The sequence below is a fragment of the Rhinopithecus bieti genome, unplaced genomic scaffold (assembly GCF_001698545.2).
Source record: "Rhinopithecus bieti isolate Rb0 unplaced genomic scaffold, ASM169854v2 scaffold_6776, whole genome shotgun sequence".
In the NCBI taxonomy this organism is placed as follows: domain Eukaryota; kingdom Metazoa; phylum Chordata; class Mammalia; order Primates; family Cercopithecidae; genus Rhinopithecus; species Rhinopithecus bieti.
Genome location: NW_016805299.1, coordinates 1,048,745 through 1,062,460, shown reverse-complemented (window position 1 = coordinate 1,062,460; position 13,716 = coordinate 1,048,745). Strand labels below are relative to the sequence as shown.

The window sequence follows — 13,716 nt, the reverse complement described above, 5'->3', positions numbered from 1 at the left end:
CCCGCCTCGGCCTCCCAAAGTGCTGGGATTACAGGCTTGAGCCACGGCGCCCGGCTGATTTTTTTTTTTTTTTAATAATAATAGTGCTGGGTCAACTGGACATCCATATGGCAAAAAAGGGGAGACCTTGACCTCATCTTCCACCAGACAGAAAAAATCTATTCCAGATGAACTATAGATCAAAATATGATCGTTCAAACAATAACGCTTTTTGAGAAAAACGTGAATATCTTCATGACCTTAGAGTAGGCAAAATTTTCTTAAGCAAGACACAGAAAGAATTAATGCAACAAGCAGCGCTAAATAGTCTGTGTTAAGATTAAGAACTTCTAGGCGAGGCGCAGTGGCTTACACCTATAATCCCAACACTTTGGGAGGCTGAGGCGGGAGGATCACAAGGTCAGGAGTTCAAGACCAGCCTGGCCAACATGGTGAATCGCCATCTCTACTCAAAATACAAAAATTGGTTGGGCGCAGTGGCTCACGCTTGTAATCCCAGCAATCTGGGAAGCTGAGGCAGGCAGATCACCTGAGGCCAGGAGTTCGAGACCATTCTGGCCAATGTGGTAAAACCCTGTCTCTACTTAAAGTATAAAAATTAGCTGGGCATGGTGGCAGGCGTCTGTAATCCCAGCTACTCGGGAGGCTGAGGCAGGAGAATCACTTGAACCAGGAGGCGGAGGTTGCAGTGAGCCGAGATCACGCCATTGCACTCCAGCCTGGACAAGAGCGAAATTCCATCTCAAAAATAAACATACAAATAAAAATTAGCCACGCATGGTGGTAGGTGCCTGTAATCCCAGCTATTCAGAAGGCTGAGGCAGGAGAATCGCTTGAATCCAAGAGGCAGAGGTTGCAGTGAGACAAGATCACGCCACTGCACTCCAGCCTGGGCTACAGAGCAAGACTCTGTCCTGAAAAAAACAAACAAAATAAAACTTCTGCTCATTCAAAGACACCTTTTTAGAAAGGTGAAAACACAACCCACAAAGTGGGAGTTATTGGGTTTTTTTGTTTGTTTTTCTTTTTTGAGACGGAGGCTTGGCCGGGCGCGGTGGCTCAAGCCTGTAATCCCAGCACTTTGGGAGGCCAAGACGGGCGGATCACGAGGTCAGGAGATCGAGACCATCCTGGCTAACACGGTGAAACCCCGCCTCTACTAAAAATACAAAAAACTAGCCGGGCAAGGTGGCGGACGCCTGTAGTCCCAGCTACTCGGGAGGCTGAGGCAGGAGAATGGTGTAAACCCGGGAGGCGGAGCTTGCAGTGAGCTGAGATCCAGCCACTGCACTCCAGCCTGGGAGACAGAGCCAGACTCCGTCTCAAAAAAAAAAAAAAAGAGACGGAGGCTTGTTCTGTCACCCAGGCTGGATGCAGTGGTGCAATCTCAGCTCATTGCAACCTCCACCTCCCAGGTTCAGGTGATTCTCCTGCCTCAGCCTCCTGAGTAGCTGGGATTACAGGTACGAGCCACCACGCTTGGCCTCTCATTTTCGTATTTTTAGTAGAGATGAGGTTTTTGTATTTTTAATAGAGATGAGGTTTGGCCAGGCTGGTCTCAAACTCCTGACCTCTGGTAATCTGCCCACCTCAGCCTCCCAAAGTGTTAGGATTATAGGCATGAGCCACCACCCCCTTCCTGGGAATATATATATATATATATATATATCTGACAAAAGACTCACATCCACAATATATAAAGAACTCTTACATTACAGTCTCAATTGTGTCCACCTATAAAATGTATATATTAATATGCTGAAGTCCTCACCCCCAGCACCTCAGAATGTGACCATATTTGGAGATAGGGTCTTTAAAAAGGTAATTAAGTGAAAATGACATCTTTAGGGTGAGCCCTCATCTAATATGACTGGTGTCCTTAGAAGAAGAGTTTAGGGGCTGGGCACCATGGCTCACGCATGCAATTGCAGCACTTTGCGATGGCGAGGCAGGAGGATCACTTGAGCCCAGGAGTTTGAGAACAGTCTGGGCAACAAAGCGAGACCCGTCTCTACAAAAAAGGAGAAGAGTTTAGGACAGACGTGCAAATGGAAAACCACATGAGGGCAGAGAGAAGACAGCCATCTACAAGCCAAGGAGAGAGGCCTTCAACTAAAACACACCTGCTGCCACCTTGATCTCAGATTTCTTATTTCTTGCCTCCAAAATTGTAAGAAAATACATTTCTTTTTTTTCTTTTCCTTTTTTTTTGAGATGGAGTCTCACTGCGTCACCCAGGCTGGAGTGTAGTGGTGCAATCTCAGCTCACTGTAACCTCCACCTCCCGGGTTCAAGCAATTCTCCTGCCTCAGCCTCAGGAGCAGCTGGGATTACAGGTGCGCACCACCATTCCCGGCTAATTTTTGTATTTTTAGTAGACACTGAGTTTCGCCATGTTGGCCAGGCTGACCTGGAACTTTTGACCTCAGGTGATCCGCCCACCTCAGCCTCCCAAAGTGCTGGGATTACAGGCATGAATCACTGCACCCGGCCTAAGAAAATAAATTGTTCTTGAAGCCCCCATCTGTTGTACTTTGTTATGGCAGCTCAAGCAAACAAATACACCTTACAATTAATAAGAGACAACCCTTTGAAACAATGGAGAAAAGACCTGATGAGACATTCAGAGGATATCCAATCATGAAACTAAGGCCAGGTGCAGTGGCTCACACCTGTAACCCCAGTACTTTGGGAGGTCGAAGCGGGAGAATTGCTTGAGCCCAGAAGCTTGAGACCAGCCTGGGCAACATGGTGAAATCTCATCTCTATGAAAAATACAAAAGTATGGTGGCAGGCGCCTCTAATTCCAGCTAATTGGGAGGCTGAGGCAGGAGAAACGTTTGAACTCAGGAAGCAGAGGTTGCAGTGAGCCACGATGGTGCCACTGCACTCCAGCCTGGGCAAGAAGAGTGAAACTCATTCTCAAAACATCAAAAAAAACAAACAAAACACACACACACAAACACACAAAAAGAAATCTACAAATATACACAACAAACAATATAGATGAATTGTATAAACACAAAGCTAAGCAAAAGAAGCCAAAAATTGGCTGGGCGCGGTGGCTCAAGCCTGTAATCCCAGCACTTTGGGAGGCTGAGACGGGCGGATCACTAGGTCAGGAGATCGAGACCATCCTGGCTAATACGGTGAAACCCCGTCTCTACTAAAAAATACAAAAAAAACTAGCCGGGCGAGGTGGTGGGCGCCTGTAGTCCCAGCTACTCAGGAGGCTGAGGCAGGAGAATGGCATAAACCCGGGAGGCGGAGGTTGCAGTGAGCTGAGATCCGGCCACTGCACTCCAGCCCCGGCGACAGAGCAAGACTCCGTCTCAAAAAATAAAAATAAAGAAAGAAAGAAAGAAAGAAAGAAGCCAAAAACTAAAGAAGACATCCTCCACGATTTTACTGGCATAAAATGTGAAAACAGGCAAAACTCATCCATGGGGCTAGAAGTCAAGTTCNTCCCAGCTACTCCAGAGGCTGAGGCAGGAGAATCACTTGAACCCAGGAGGTGGAGGTTGCAGTGGGCCAAGATCGTGTCACTGCACTCCATCCTGGGCAACAGAGTGAGACTCCGTCTCAAAAAATAAAATAAAGAAAGAAAGAAAGAAAGAAAGAAGCCAAAACTAAAGAAGACATCCTCCACGATTTTACTGGCATAAAATGTGAAAACAGGCAAAACTCATCCATGGGGCTAGAAGTCAAGTTCACTAGCAGTGGAGGGTGGAGACTAGATGGGCAGATGCAGAGGATTCTGGGTACTGGTTACCCTGATGTGTTCAGTTTGTTAAAATTAATCGAGCTACGTGGTTACCATATGTGCACTTTTCTGTATGTATATTATACTTCAATGAATGGGTTTTTTTTTGAGGGTACAGTGTTACAAAAATGGAAACTGCCTTTTTGGAAAAAAAAAAAAAGGCTTGGAGCTTAGAACAGACCGCTGATGGAGAAAAGCCTAATTTTAAGACATTAGAGAAGAGTCTGCAGCCCCAAGTTGTGGCCTGAACACCTGGCAGTACACAAGTGCCTTTCTCAAACAGCCACCTCCCATGGTGCAGCACCCAGGGCAAGGTAAGACGCTGGAAGACAGAGGCTACAAGACAGAGGCTGCGACCCCACCCCGCAATGACTGGGAGGGGAGGGCTGGCCCAGCCTTCCCCACACACTGCCCTCCAAAGCAGAACTCTCAGGTCTGTTAGGGCTTGTTTATGTCACCCAGCAACCCTAGAGAATCACTGCTTCCCCACTTTTAGTCCACGTGGTTCTGCTGGGCTGACCCCAGCCAGCAGCTCCAGTTTGGCTCAAGGCTGTGCTAAGACTGTCAGAGCCAATCCAGAGGCATTTAAGGGAACAACCGAGGGTTTGGGAACGACCCTGAGCTGGCAGGATAGACGCCTGAAGCTGCTGTGGGCCCCTTCTTCACCTACCCTCCCATGGGGAGAAGCCTGCCAAGAATGAAGCGGAAAGAGGGAGTCAAAGTGGGAAGCAGAAAGGAGAAACAGACTCAACTTCTCAAGATCATTTTGGAGCATCCAGACATAAATGTCCCTGGAGGTTACATGCTGAACTTACGACCTAAGCCTATGAATTCCCTTTTGCTTAGGACAGCTAGAGTTACATTTGTCACTTAGGTCACTTACAACAAATGTGCCCTATCACCACTCTCTGGAAGCCTGTGTGCAGCTCAGAGACCGAAATGGGCATAATTCCCCATGCCAACTGCAGTCAGCGGCCTCCCTCAGAGTCCAGAGCAGCTGTCCCTCTGCAAAGCACTTGACCAAAGCATCGCTCCATTTGACCATCACAGAAATACCAAGGGAGTGGGGCTGGATGACTGTTCCTGTTTTCTTTTTTCTTTTCTTTTCTTTTTTTTTTTTTTTTTTTTGAGACAGGATCTCGCTCTGTTGCCCTGACAGAGTGCAGTGGACTGCAGTGTTGTGATCTTGGCTCACTACAGCCTCAAACTCCTAGGCTCAAGTGATCTGTCCCACCTCAGCCTCCTGAGTAGCTGGGACTACCGACGCATGCCACCAAGCCCAACTAATTTTTGTGTTTTGGGGTTTTGTTTTGTTTTGTTTTGTTTTGTTTTGTTTTTTGAGACAGAGTATCGCTCTTGTTGCCCAGGTTGGAGTGCAATGGCCAATCTCTGCTCACTGCAACCTCTGCCTCCAGGGTTCAGGCAATTCTCCTACCTCAGCCCCTCAACTAGCTGGGATCATAGGCACCCGCCACCATGCCTGGCTGATTTTTTTGTATTTTTAGTAGAGACAGAGTTTCACCATGTTAGCCAGGCTGTTCTCAAACTCTTGACTTCAGGTGATCCGTCCACCTTGGCCTCTGAAAGTGCCGGGATTACAACCATGAGCCACTGCACCTGGCCATTTTTGTGTTTTTTTGTAGAGACAAGGTTTTGCCATGCTCCCCAGGCTGGTCTTGAACTCCTGGCTTCAAGCGATTCTCCCACCTTGGCCTTCCAAAGTTCTGGAACTACAGGTGTGAGCCACTGCATCGAGCCTGCATATCTTTAACATGCTTTTGGGTCAATTATTCTGGCTGGATCATCTGACACATCTGACACACCAGCCGGCTGCTTTGATCCTACACAGACACCAGAGTTGGCGTCTGTAATAAACTTCAATCAGATGACCTCACTGCACAGCCACTAGTATGGCTATTGTCAAAGACAGACAAAAACAAGTGTTAGCAAGGATGTAGGGAAACCAGAACTCCCACACACTGCTTATGGGAGTGTAAAATGACACAGCTGCTTTGGTAAACAGTCTGGCAGTTCTTCAGTAAGTGAAACACAGTTACCACGTGATCCAGCAATTCTGCTCCTAAGGATATACCCAAGTGAAAATGTATGTTCAACAAAAAACTGTATGTGAATATTTTTAGCAACATTATTCATAACAGCCAAAAAGTAGAAACAACCAAAATGTCCATCAACAACTGTGGTCCAAAACAAATGTTTTGGATAAACAAAATGTAGTCTATCCATACAATGGAATATTATTCAGCCAAGAAAAAGAGTGAAGTGCTGTCTCATGCTACAACATGGATGAGCCTTGAAAACATGACGCCAAGTGAAAGGAGCCAGACACAAAGGATTGTGTGTTCTATGATTCCACTTGAATGAAATGTCCAGAATCAGCGACTTCATAGACACGCAAGGCAGATTAGTGGTCATGCTAATCTAAGAGCGATAGGGGAACTGAGAGATACAGGGTTTCTTTTTGGGGTGACAGAAATATTCTGGAATTGAGTAGGGATGGTTATACAGCATTGTGAATATACTAAAACCAATGACTTGCGCCTTTTCTTTTTTGGGAAAAGTCTCACTCAGGCTGCAGTGCAATGGTGCGATCTCAGCTCACTGGAACCTCTGCCTCCCAGGTTCAAGTGATTCTCCTGCCTCAGCCTCCCGAGTAGCTGGTATTACAGGAATGTGCCACCACGCCTGGTGATTTTTTGTATTTTTAGCAGAGAGGGGGTTAAATGTGGCCAGGTGCATGGTTCAAGACCAGCCTGGGCAACGTAGCAAGACCCCATCTCTACAAAAATAAATAACTGGGTGTGGTGGTACATGCCTGTGGTCCCAGCTATTCTCGAGGCTAAGGCGGAAGGATCACTTAGGCCCAGGAGATGTAGGCTATGGTGAGTCATAATCATGCCGCTGCACTCTAGCTGGGACAGAAGCACGAGACTGGTCTCTAAAACATATAAATAAAATTAAACAAAAACGTTTCAAACCCATCCCAAGAAAATAATCAGATCACAGAGGTACTCCCTTCGCCCCACTTTAAAGCTCCCCAGTGGCTTCCCAACACACTAGAAGTGAAACCCAAATTCCCTACAGGGCCCTGGGAGGCCCTCACATCCCAGCTCCGGGGCCTCTGCCACCTCTTCTGCCGCTTTCTCACTCACTCACCCACTCACTCAGTTCCTCCACACTCCAAGTTTATCCCCACCTTCTGGGTGCCCTTGCTCTTCCTTCAGCCTAGAATGTCTTTTCCCACAGCTGATTCTCATCAGTCAGGTCTCTGTTCAAATGCCCCCCTTCATCCCAGAGAGGCCCTCCCTGACCACCCTGTCTAAAATGCAGCCCCACCACGTGCCATGCCATTATTCTGTTTATTTCTACATAGCCCTGTCACCATCAGAAAAGACATTTCATTTTATCACTATTATTTACTTTAGAGACAGGGTCCTGCTCTGTTGCCCAGGCTGGAGTGAAGTGATGCAATCATGGCCTGCAGGCAGGAACTCCTGGGCTCAAGCAATCCTCTGGTCACAGCCTCCCAAGTAGCTACAACTACAGGCACACACCACCACACCTGGCTAATTTTTTTTTTTTTTTTTTGGAGACGGAGTCTCGCTCCATCGCCCAGGCTAGAGTGCAGTGGCACGATCTTGGCTCACCACAACCTCTGCCTCCCGGGTTCAAGCTATTCTCCTGCCTCAGCCACCCATATAGCTTGGACTACAAGCGCCCATCACCATGCCCGGCTAGTTTTTGTATTTTTAGTAGAGACGAGGTTTCACCATGTTGGCCAGGCTGGTCTCTAAATCTTGACCTTGTGATCCTCCCGCCTCAGCCTCCCAAAGTGCTGGGATTACAGGCATGAGCCACCACGCCCGGCCTAATTTATTTTTTTTTAAGAGATGGGGTCTCACTATGTTGCCCAGGCTGGTCTCAAACTTCTGGCCTCAACCAATCCTCCCGCCTCAGCCTCCCAAAGTACTAGGATTATAGGCATGAGCCACCGTGCCCAGCCAGATATATCATTGTAAACAGTTTACTTTTTTTTTTTTTGAGACAGGGTCTCACTCTGTCACCCAGGCTGCAGTGCAGTGGCACGATCTCAGCTCATTGCAGCCTCTGCCTCCTAGACTCAACTGATCCTCTCACCTTGGCCTCCAGAGTGGCTGGGACTACAGGTACGCACCACCACACCCAGTTAATTTTTTGTAGAGACAGGGTTTCACCATGTTGCCTAGTCTGGTCTCAAATTATTGGGCTCAAGGAATCTGTCCGTCTCAGCCTCCCAAAGGGCTGGGATTACAGGCATGAGCCACCACCTCAGCCTACTGTTTACTTCTTGACTGCCTCTTGTACCCACCAAGAGGGCAGGGAACTTATCCATCCGTTCACAACTCTGACCTTGGCCACCAAGTAGCCAAAAAGTGTTTTTCTGGAAAGAATAGATTGATTGAACAACCGCCTGTAAGATCTGAAATGCCACCTACTACCTGGCCGAGCATCCAGAGTACTAAGTCATCAGCCACCTGCAGGTGCTCAGGGAGCTCATGTGCATTTGCTGAGCTCACAGTTCCAAGCCCTGCCCCAGGCCTGTCGAGAACCCCAAGGAAGCAGGAGGAACAGCCCCTCCCTTCGAAAGCCTGAAAGTCTATGAGGGATCATAAAGCACCCAGTGTTTACCCAGCAACCCACAAGCAAATGCGGAGGAGAGATCTCAGATTGCGTCGCTGACACCCAGGCTGGAGGCAGTGTCCAAATGGGCCTCATAAAACTGTGTACCGGCAAACGCCCTCTGATACAGCTTCTTATGACTTTGCAATCCTACCTGTTCTCCAGAATGAAACGGTTGCAGCTCACACCTGCTCCTGCCTCCTCGCATGGGGACTTTGTTTTCAGAGGCAGTTAAAAGTCTAAATGGGCAGGTGGTGACCGCCTCTTTCCCCTTCCCTACTTCAGCATCTCTGAGCCACACACACGGCAAGCGACTTACCCACCAGGAGTTTGACGTCTCGGACTGTGAAATCAGGGTCAGGCATCCTGGGGAAAGAGGAGCACAGACGTTTGGTGAGAGGCCAGAAACAACAGAGCTAGACTCTACCCTGGGCCCGGGGGGAAGCCATTTTTCCAAGAGAGGCCCTTTGCCCTCAGTTTGGGAACTCAAAGTGAGACCATCCAGAGGGAAGGAAATAGACCAGTTGATGCCTCCAGGGAGGGTCACCCCAGAACCACTGAGGCCCTTCCCTACCCTAAGAGGCAACTCAAACCTGAACCTCAGCAGAGGTTGGGACAATCACTGTCCACCCCATTTTTCCAGGGAAGCCGGAAGTGTGGGGTCAAAAGTAAAGGCCAGAGCTAGACATTCAAACGCCTGCTTTCTTTCAGGGTGGGTAGTCCTCTCTAGGTCTCTTTCTCCCTCTAGAAAATACTCTCCATAAGGAGTTGTATGCAAAGTGGGACGGACCCCTTTAAGTGCAGAGGGAATAAAAGACACGCATTGTACCAGTTCCAGGGATGTGGTAATACGGGCTACCATTCACTATTAATTAACCATGATGCCCAAGGTTTAAATCCTACTCATAGGAATGGACTCTTGAGCAAGTCTGGGAGCAGATGCTGGAGAGAGGCTGCCTGGAACGACACCCCAAGCCTCCTCCCCTACACCTGCCCAAGGGGCACAAACCTGTTCTTCCAGCCTGCCTCCCAGACCTCTCCCCCACCTGGAGCTCTGACAGATCTCAGTGAATGAAAACAGACATAGTGGAGGGGCAGGCTGTGGGGCAGGCAAAGAAAGGGAGACACTGGCACCCCAGGAAACACACATAGTGGGAATCTGCGTAAGAAACATGTATCTAGGTGCCCTGGGTCTGGGCTTAAGAGACTGGCTAGTCCCTTTGCAGCTCAGGCTCTACCTCAGTCTCCTGATCTGGAGCAAGGGGAAGGAGGAGAGGTACAGTTCTCTGTAGGAGGTCACTGAGTGTAACGGGTGGGTCAGGGGAAAAAGTCAACACTGCTTAATTACCCTATGTCCTCTCTCTGCCCAAAGTCCCTGCAAAAGACCAGTCTTTGGAGAGTGTTTCCCCTTTGTTAGGCCTTGAACAAGGAGATGCTGTTCCCAGATCATGAAAAAAGATCCTTCTCAGTGATGAGAGGTGGGAAGAGGGTGGAAGAAATCCATCCCAAGCTATAAAGTATGTTAGGGAGGAAGACGGGGGAAGGAGCGATTAGTTTCAGCAACTTACTTAATTCCCAGTCCATCCTTTTCTCGAAATATCAGGGGAACCCTGAGAGCTTCTCTCTGTACGTACTCATAGTTGAAATCTGTTTGGATATTTGAATTAAAACAAGTTGGTTAAGTCACGAAGGAGCAAATGAACCGGGATCTGTTGGTTAGGGGAAGAAAACTGATGGACGAAGGGGCAGGGGGTCCAGGAGATGCAGGCACCAGCTGTACAGCGAAAGCTCCTTGGAAAATGATCGGGAAATGGATTAGGCAAAGCCCAAGAGAAGCCATGCCAGCGATCAGCTCCTCTGCCTACTCAGTCAGTCATTCTCAGCACGCCCCACCGGTCCAAACTTGTCAACGAACAGCCCAAAGCCAGCGAGGGTTGGGGAGGAAGACTCAAAAGAGCCCGGCACAAAAAGAGCCCCAGCCATTGCTGAGAAAGAGGGATAGACAGAGACACGCATCCCAAGCCGCACTCAGAAAGTAAAGGGACTGCAAAATTGAAGAATGCCACCTGGGAGGATCTGAAGGCCCAGAGAGGAGGCTGGGAGGAGGGCCCTCATTGTAGCTGAGCATCAGTGAAAATCTTATTGTAATATCCTGCATAGTGAAGGGGAGGGGGGAAAAGCCGGTTTCCCTGGAAACTGTGTATTTGGTGCCAAAATAACTAGGGAACTGGGCACAGCTTTGTTGTCTTAAGAGTGAAATCCTGCTGTAGCCATCACAGTCCTTGCTTCAGCTGGATAACCGGGAGGGAGGCTCCCCAGGGGAAGGCTCTGTAAAGGGGGCATAGCAAGACCCAAGGAAAATTCACGGGCTGTCTCTCCCTCTGGGGTTTTTCTAGTACAGTCCCAAATCCTTACCCAAAGTCCTGGAGGATGAAGGAGGCCTCTAATTTCTTTCCTTCCCCAATTCTGAAACCAGTGAATCTGACCCAACCATACACCCTTGAATATGAAGGTGATGGAGCTTGAGATAAATTCTCACATCCCCCAAATCCGCAGGTAACTAAAGTAATCCACAAGGTAAGAAGGCCTCTCCGACCGTCGGAAGGGAGACAGAAGAGGCCTCAGGCCACTGAAGCTGCTAGCCCAGGGAAACAGTTCACAGGGCAGCCTTGGGGGAGGAGGAGGCCAAGACAACTCCCCTCCGAAGAGAGACAGAGAACAAAACCCAAAGCCGGGGAAAGCCCTGACCTCAGCAGCTCAGCTCCCCAGGGGCTCACAGTGAATGGGGATTCCTAAGGATTTAAAGGAAGAGAAGTTTAAGAAGCTTCTATTTTGAATCTAGGCTAAGGGCTCCTGTTTCTCAGCTCCTCCCTCAAGTTCTGGGGCCAGATCTGAATTAAAGAGCAAAGCCCTGGGCCCTCCCCTTTGAAAGATGCCGGGACAGCAGATCTAAGGATACGCGTTAGCTCTCCCTGCCTGGAATACCGGCCCTCAGACCCACCCACCCAAAGCACCCCATCCCCCAGGGTCAACTTCAACTTCCTCAAATGAGCCTGAGAAAAAGCTCTGAAATCCTGGGCTGAGAATTCCTCCCAAATGACTAGGAAGTTTGCATATTGTTTGCACGTAGGATCCGCCAAACGACTCAACTCAGTAAAAATGGTGGAAGAAAGGAGAGGAATTAAAATTCCACTTATGCAGAGAAAATTTAAATCAGCTGGGACTAGCACCCTGCTCTAGGACCAGGCAGGCTGGGAGAAGTTTCTTCTTCCCTCCCCCAACTACTACCCCTCACCACCGGAGCCCAGTGCCCCAGGAGGCGATGGGCACAAAAGAGAAATCACAAAACTGCAAAGCTGGGAGTCTCTTCTCAGAGCTAACCCCCACAGCCACAGCCACTCAACCAGAACCTGGAGGAGGGAAGCAGGCACTCCAGGTTATCAAAGCTCACTGAGGGATGGAAGGTTTTCCAACAGGCGTGGGGGGAACAAAATAGAAACTTTGTAACTTAAAGGAAACTGAAATATCTGAAAAGGAAAAATGAGTGAAGGGCCTAGGAAGGCTAGGTAGGGCATGTTCAAAACCCCAATCCCGCAGGCAATGCTGGGTTCCTCAACCAGGAGCCACACTGGCTGCAGGCTGGGAAGGCCAGGGCTCTGGAGGCCTCAGAGGCAACCCAAGGCATCACCTTAACATCTGGAGGGTGACCCCCACCACCCTCGTAGTAGGAGAGCCAGGGAGAAACCCAGGCCATGAAGGTCCCCAAATTTCGCTCTAAATTGGGTAGGCCTACGAGGAACAGAGCTCTCCAAGTCTCAGGCCTGGAAGGAGACCCATTTCCTCACTTCAAACTGCCAGGGGACAGGGATATCCCCCAGAAGCCCGAAGGGAAGTCACCCCCCTGACCCCAACTCCTGGCTTCAACCTGTCAAGGCGGTAGCACTAGACAGCTCGGGCCCAGGTGGGGATTCAGGTCAACAGCTTCAGGGCGCATGAGGTCCCTGATCCAATCTGGCAGAGCCCACGGGGGAATGCGGCTCTGCAGACCCCAGGCCTAAGGGGGCATCATCCCGAACATCCGACGCGCCCCGATCACCAGTTCCTCACTGGCAGTCCCCGAGCGGGAATGGGATTCGGAAGGCTTCAGGCCTGGGGGGGCCTAACCCCGATGCCCCAGGGGCGACCCGAACCCAGTTCCAGTCAGGCGGCGGCACCTCAGGCAGCGCAGGGAGCGCGACCGGCTCAGGGAGGGGGAGGACGCCGCGCTCCCGCCCTCCCTCGGTCCGCCTGTCCATCCCCAGGTCCCTCTGTCCGCCGGCCCCCTGGCTCTGCCCACCCTGGGGCTGGTGGTGGGCGCGGGCCGGGCCTAGGCCCATGCCCGGCCCCCCTTACTGCCTGCCCTCCTCCCTCACCACCCCACCCCACCCCCCCAGTGCTCGGCCTCGTTTCGTCACCGGATCCCCTGGAATGGGGGACGCGGGCGCGAAATACGAACCCAGCCACCGGCAGCTCCCTCCCCACGTGCGCTCGGCCCGCAGCGCAGAAGGCGGCCCGGGGAGGGGGCGCCTCACCTTTGCCCTCCATGGCGTGCACGAAGTCCCCCTGGTACAGCTGGCTGCGAAGCTTCTCCTCCAGGCTGAAGCCGCGGACGCTGACGATCTCCTCCACGTCCGACAAGTCCTCGTTCTCGTCGTATCGCTGGCGGTCAATCGGGCGCTGCGAGGACCCAAACCAGAGAGCCCGGGACATTACTGGGGGGACTGGAGGTCGCCTCTCAACCTGGGCCAGCACTAACAGGTGCAGCAGCCGCGCGCCCCCTGCACCCCACCATTGCAACCCAAGCAACTTTGCGCAATTGCCAAAGATGCTGAAAAGCAGGACAAGGAGAGGGGCCCGCACCCCGGGGGTCCAGCTGCGCTCCACACGGGGTACTCCCCCCGGTGTCTTTGGAAGCCATTGAAGGGACATCTGGGGGCCCTCCCCTGCCCCCCGCCCCCGAAATGTGTTGGGCTTTGCCCACTCGGCCGGGAGCCCGGTTATGTAACCCGCGAAGGGGGCTCCGGACACGGGCTGGCGGGGCAAATGTAGGCCCCAGGAGGAGCCGCGGCGGCGCCCGGCTCGGCGGTAACAGCAGCCCCGGCGGCCGCGGCGGCAGAGCCGGGAAGCCGGAACTGGGGGCCGGCAGCGTTTCTAAAGCTGGAGCCGCCCCCGAGCTACCGGGGAAGCTGGAAAGCTGAAATGGAAGGGCTGAGACCCCAGCCGCCCCGCCGCCCGCC

At 51.0% G+C, this 13,716-nt stretch overlaps 1 protein-coding gene across 6 annotated transcripts in view; it reads right to left on the bottom strand.

Moving 5' to 3' along the window:
• The window catches only part of KDM2B (lysine demethylase 2B), a 158,837-nt gene extending 145,166 nt beyond the window's left edge, over positions 1 to 13,671 (bottom strand). For 5 of the 6 annotated variants that reach the window (XM_017872072.1, XM_017872074.1, XM_017872075.1 and 2 more), the window contains exons 1-3: positions 13,012 to 13,671; positions 10,009 to 10,087; positions 8,760 to 8,806 (exon numbers count right to left, since the gene is read on the bottom strand). In XM_017872072.1, coding sequence (XP_017727561.1) covers positions 8,760 to 8,806; positions 10,009 to 10,087; positions 13,012 to 13,408 — 523 coding nt within the window. In that variant the 5' untranslated portion in view covers positions 13,409 to 13,671. Of the gene's footprint in view, positions 1 to 8,759; positions 8,807 to 10,008; positions 10,088 to 10,855; positions 10,875 to 13,011 lie in introns of those variants that run through there. The other variant, XM_017872077.1, reaches the window with a different exon arrangement.
• Between the last annotated feature and the right edge of the window lie 45 nt (positions 13,672 to 13,716).